This window comes from Crocuta crocuta, unplaced genomic scaffold, assembly GCF_008692635.1.
Source record: "Crocuta crocuta isolate KB4526 unplaced genomic scaffold, BGI_CrCroc_1.0 scaffold68, whole genome shotgun sequence".
Taxonomy (NCBI): Eukaryota; Metazoa; Chordata; class Mammalia; order Carnivora; family Hyaenidae; genus Crocuta; species Crocuta crocuta.
The window spans coordinates 2991857-2995336 of NW_027532426.1; the positions used below are offsets into that span (position 1 = coordinate 2991857).

Consider the following 3480-nt stretch of genomic DNA (forward strand, 5'->3'; position numbering starts at 1 on the left):
AGCAGGCCTTCGGAGCCGCAGACACTGGCCTTACACCGTGGGGAAGGGGCCAGCCTTGGGCGAGACACCCCCATCCTGGCACCTCGGCTACATCCTTATTTTGGACCAGCTTCCCTACCCCAGCACCCACGTTATCTTTCCTTCTCCACCCCCCTCCCCTTCCCAGCCTTAGAAAACGCCTCCAAAGTTTGGAAAGTTGGATGGATGCCAACTCACTGTCCTGGAGGGGAAGAAGCTGTGTTACCTGGGTGGTGGGGGCTGTCTGCCACCCCACCCCTACTCACACTTCTAATGCGTCCCGGGTTATCCCCAGGAAGGGGCATTCTTGGGTGTGGTGTGTGCCCACGGAGTGACCAGCAGGATCTGGGGTGGCTGGTTAGGGTCTGGGGTGGTCCTACCAAAGGATTTCTCTGGGACAAGGCCATTCCCTAATCTGGCAACACTACAAGGCTAAAATACCATTAACTCTTCTCTTGCTGTGGCCAGCCTAGAGCAACTGTAACCACCATGATAATGTGGTTGATGGGCATGGGGGTGGGGGGGTGGGAGCAGGTTAGACCTAAAAATACCTCCCTTTTCCACCCCAGGCCCCTGGGAGGCAGCTGACTGGGGCCTTCCTTTCAGCTGTCCCCTGTCTCTCTGGGTGCCACTCCCTTTTCCCATCCTGGGGTGGTGGTGGGGGGGTAGGGGTGGTGGTGTGGTGAAAGAGGGGCTCGCTGAAAGATCCTCTCAAGTTTGTAGGGATCCTCAATCCTAGAGGTTGGATATTTGCCTAGTTTGAAGGAGGGGGATGGGAGGGAGGATTTTTGAAGGGTTCCCAGGTACCCTTCTCTCCCATCTATCATGCTCCTTGTACTCAGGCCCAAGGATCCAAAGCAGCCCCTAACGTGATCATGTCTTATCTAGCTTCTTTGGCAAAGAAACTCTAGGATTGAGGGTGGGGGCAAGGGCTTGGAGGACCTGAACCCTCAATCACCCCCACCCCTACTTTGGGATTGGCCTGGGGCCACATGTGTATGTGAGTTAAGGAGGGCACAGAAGCAGCCCCTTTTCCAGGAGGCCTGGAAATACCTGAATGTGTGGCTGCTCAAGAGGTCAAGCAGTGTCCACTCCACCCAAGCCAAGAGCCCAGCAAGTGAGACTGAGCCAGCCTACCCCATGAATTAGTGGGGGTTGTGTCCTGGGCTTGTCTTGGGGCAGGGCCAAGGGGCATTGAACTTGATGCAGTCTGGTGGGGACGATGGGGATTGGGCATAGGCAGTGGCAGCCAGGGGTCAGAAAGTGGAAGTTTGATCCCTTTCTCTGAAGGGAGGGGTGTGACCACTGTGACTGTGAGGAGGGGCCTGAGGAAAAGTCCAGAGNTTTCCCTGGAAATCTAGTTTTGGGTCTCCCAGAGCTGAGAGCTGCCACTCCCCTCCCCACTCTGCGGAAAAATGAAGGCAAGATTCGGTCATGGGAAGAGCTAAGCTGGGCCTGGGTTGGTGATTCCTCTTCTCTCTGGGGGCCTCAGGCACTCTCGGCCACCGCCCCCCCTCTGCTCCAGCTAAGGGGGAAAGGGAGGGGGACTTTCCCCAGCTCTCTCTGCCCCCCTAACACTGCAGGCAGCCTCTCCCTTCCTGGGAGGCCTCTGCAGCCTGCCCAGCATCTTAATTAGCTTTGCTGCCTAATGAGCCTCCAGCTTCTCAGCGCCTCCCCATCCCCAGTCTCTCTGGCTTGGTTTGGGGGTTTCTGTGTGTGCTTCCTGAGGCTCTCTTGCACTGTCCCCCACCCCAGGGCCTTCCCTCCCCTTAGGGCTGTACCATCTCAGGAAGAAGATGGGGGGTGGGGTTGTTCAGATCAGGGGCTGATATTCCCAAGGCTTGGCTGTAAGCTCTGGGCTTGATGGGATGAGGGTTGGAAAAGGTCCTTTCTGATTCCACTCTTGTCCCCTCCTGGCTTCTCCAGGGCAAATACAGCAAGAGGAAAGGGCGGTTCAAAAGGTCGGATGGGAGCACGTCCTCGGATACGACATCCAACAGTTTTGTCCGCCAGGTAATTGGGAGGCTGGGCTGAGAGGAAGGAGGTGGCTGGTTGGTGGAGACCAGCATTGGTGAGCTGCATCTGAGGCTTTCTCCAGGCACCCTCCCCCATGTCATTTGTCACTTGCCTGGAACCACCCCATCACCCTTAACCCCGTGACCTCTGCATATACTGTCAGCTGCACCCACTCCCTCGGCCCCCGCCCCTCCCCTCCCCTCCCCCAGCTCCAGGCACCAGCCCCTGCTGCCTGCCTGCGTCATCTCTTTCAGGGACAGCCTGCCTCCTTCTAGCTTGCTTCGGGCTGTCACCCACTCCCCCTGCCGGCTGTCTGCTTCCATGTCCTCCCCCGGAATCTGTGACAGCGTGGGGTAGAGGCAGAGCCTAAGAAATGTAGAGCCAGGCCGTTTGGGTCCCTGGAACCCCTGTTAGGTAAGGGTCAGGGAAAGGTCTGCCACACTTCCAGCTATGACTGTTCTTTAATATGCAGAGAGAAAGTGTGTTGGTAGTGGTGAGGGACGGAGGGGGTTGGTTTCAGGGAGCCCAGCTCACCTGAGCCAAGGGAGATAACTGAATAGCTTTCTGGGGTCTTCTGTTCTCAGTCAGGAAGATGCCTTTCTCCTCTGTGTTCTCACTCTCAACCCCAGGCCATCTCAGGCTCAGGGAGAGGCAGCCAGAGAGGCATGTGGTTGCTATGACGACAGAGCATCTCAACAAAGCCTGGTACCCAAAAAAGGCGAGAGAGGCTTGGGATCAGACAAGGAAAGGGAGTATGCCGGAGAGGAAACGGGAAGGGCACATGAGGGCATAGGGCAGAAGGGAGGTCGGCCCCCCTCGGGCTGGAGAGATAGGCTGGGCCGCACAGATCCCCCACAGACTGGAGTGAGCCCTTCTTTTTGATTCTTCTGTCTCCACAACGCTTGACACCTGTGAGCTCAGGCCTGACTTGAGAGGGTCAGAACCGGGAGCCCTTCATCTCAGCATCTCCCGAGTACACAGATGGATAGGAAGTCCTTTCTGCAGTCTTTTCCTCCTTCCTCCTGTTGCAGGGCTGGCCCAGGGCCAGGGCTAGGAGGAATGACACTGTGCTCCGTGTGACGCCTCTTGACAGAAAAAGGCCTTGGTTCTTTCAGTGTTTGCCACCCCAGGGGATCAGACCCCAGCCTCTAATCCTTCCTTCTCTCAGCTCCCTCTCTCTGAGCCCCAGTAGGTGGCGGGGAGTGGGGGAGCAGGCCTTGCCACATCTCTGAGCTAAATATACCCTAGCAGTTTGCACATGTAGCAACTCTGCTTGTAACCTGAGCCCCCCTGGGGGAACGGACAGTTTGGGCCACCCCCTCGGCCGGCAGGGCCAGGCACTGAGGGCGCTGTGATGGAGGCGCCCAGCCGGACCCTCGTAGTGGTGAGCTAGGGATGGGGTAGGGATGGGTGGGAGGAGCCCCAAAGGGAAAGCTGGTGGGTGGC

The 3480-nt window shown here is 57.7% G+C and overlaps 1 protein-coding gene across 5 annotated transcripts in view; it reads left to right on the plus strand.

Moving 5' to 3' along the window:
- Positions 1 to 3480, plus strand: part of CACNB1 (calcium voltage-gated channel auxiliary subunit beta 1) — an 18464-nt gene that overhangs the window by 564 nt on the left and 14420 nt on the right. For 4 of the 5 annotated variants that reach the window (XM_077779357.1, XM_077779359.1, XM_077779360.1 and 1 more), the window contains exon 2: positions 1945 to 2031. In XM_077779357.1, coding sequence (XP_077635483.1) covers positions 1945 to 2031 — 87 coding nt within the window. Of the gene's footprint in view, positions 1 to 1356; positions 1440 to 1944; positions 2032 to 3480 lie in introns of those variants that run through there. The other variant, XM_077779358.1, reaches the window with a different exon arrangement.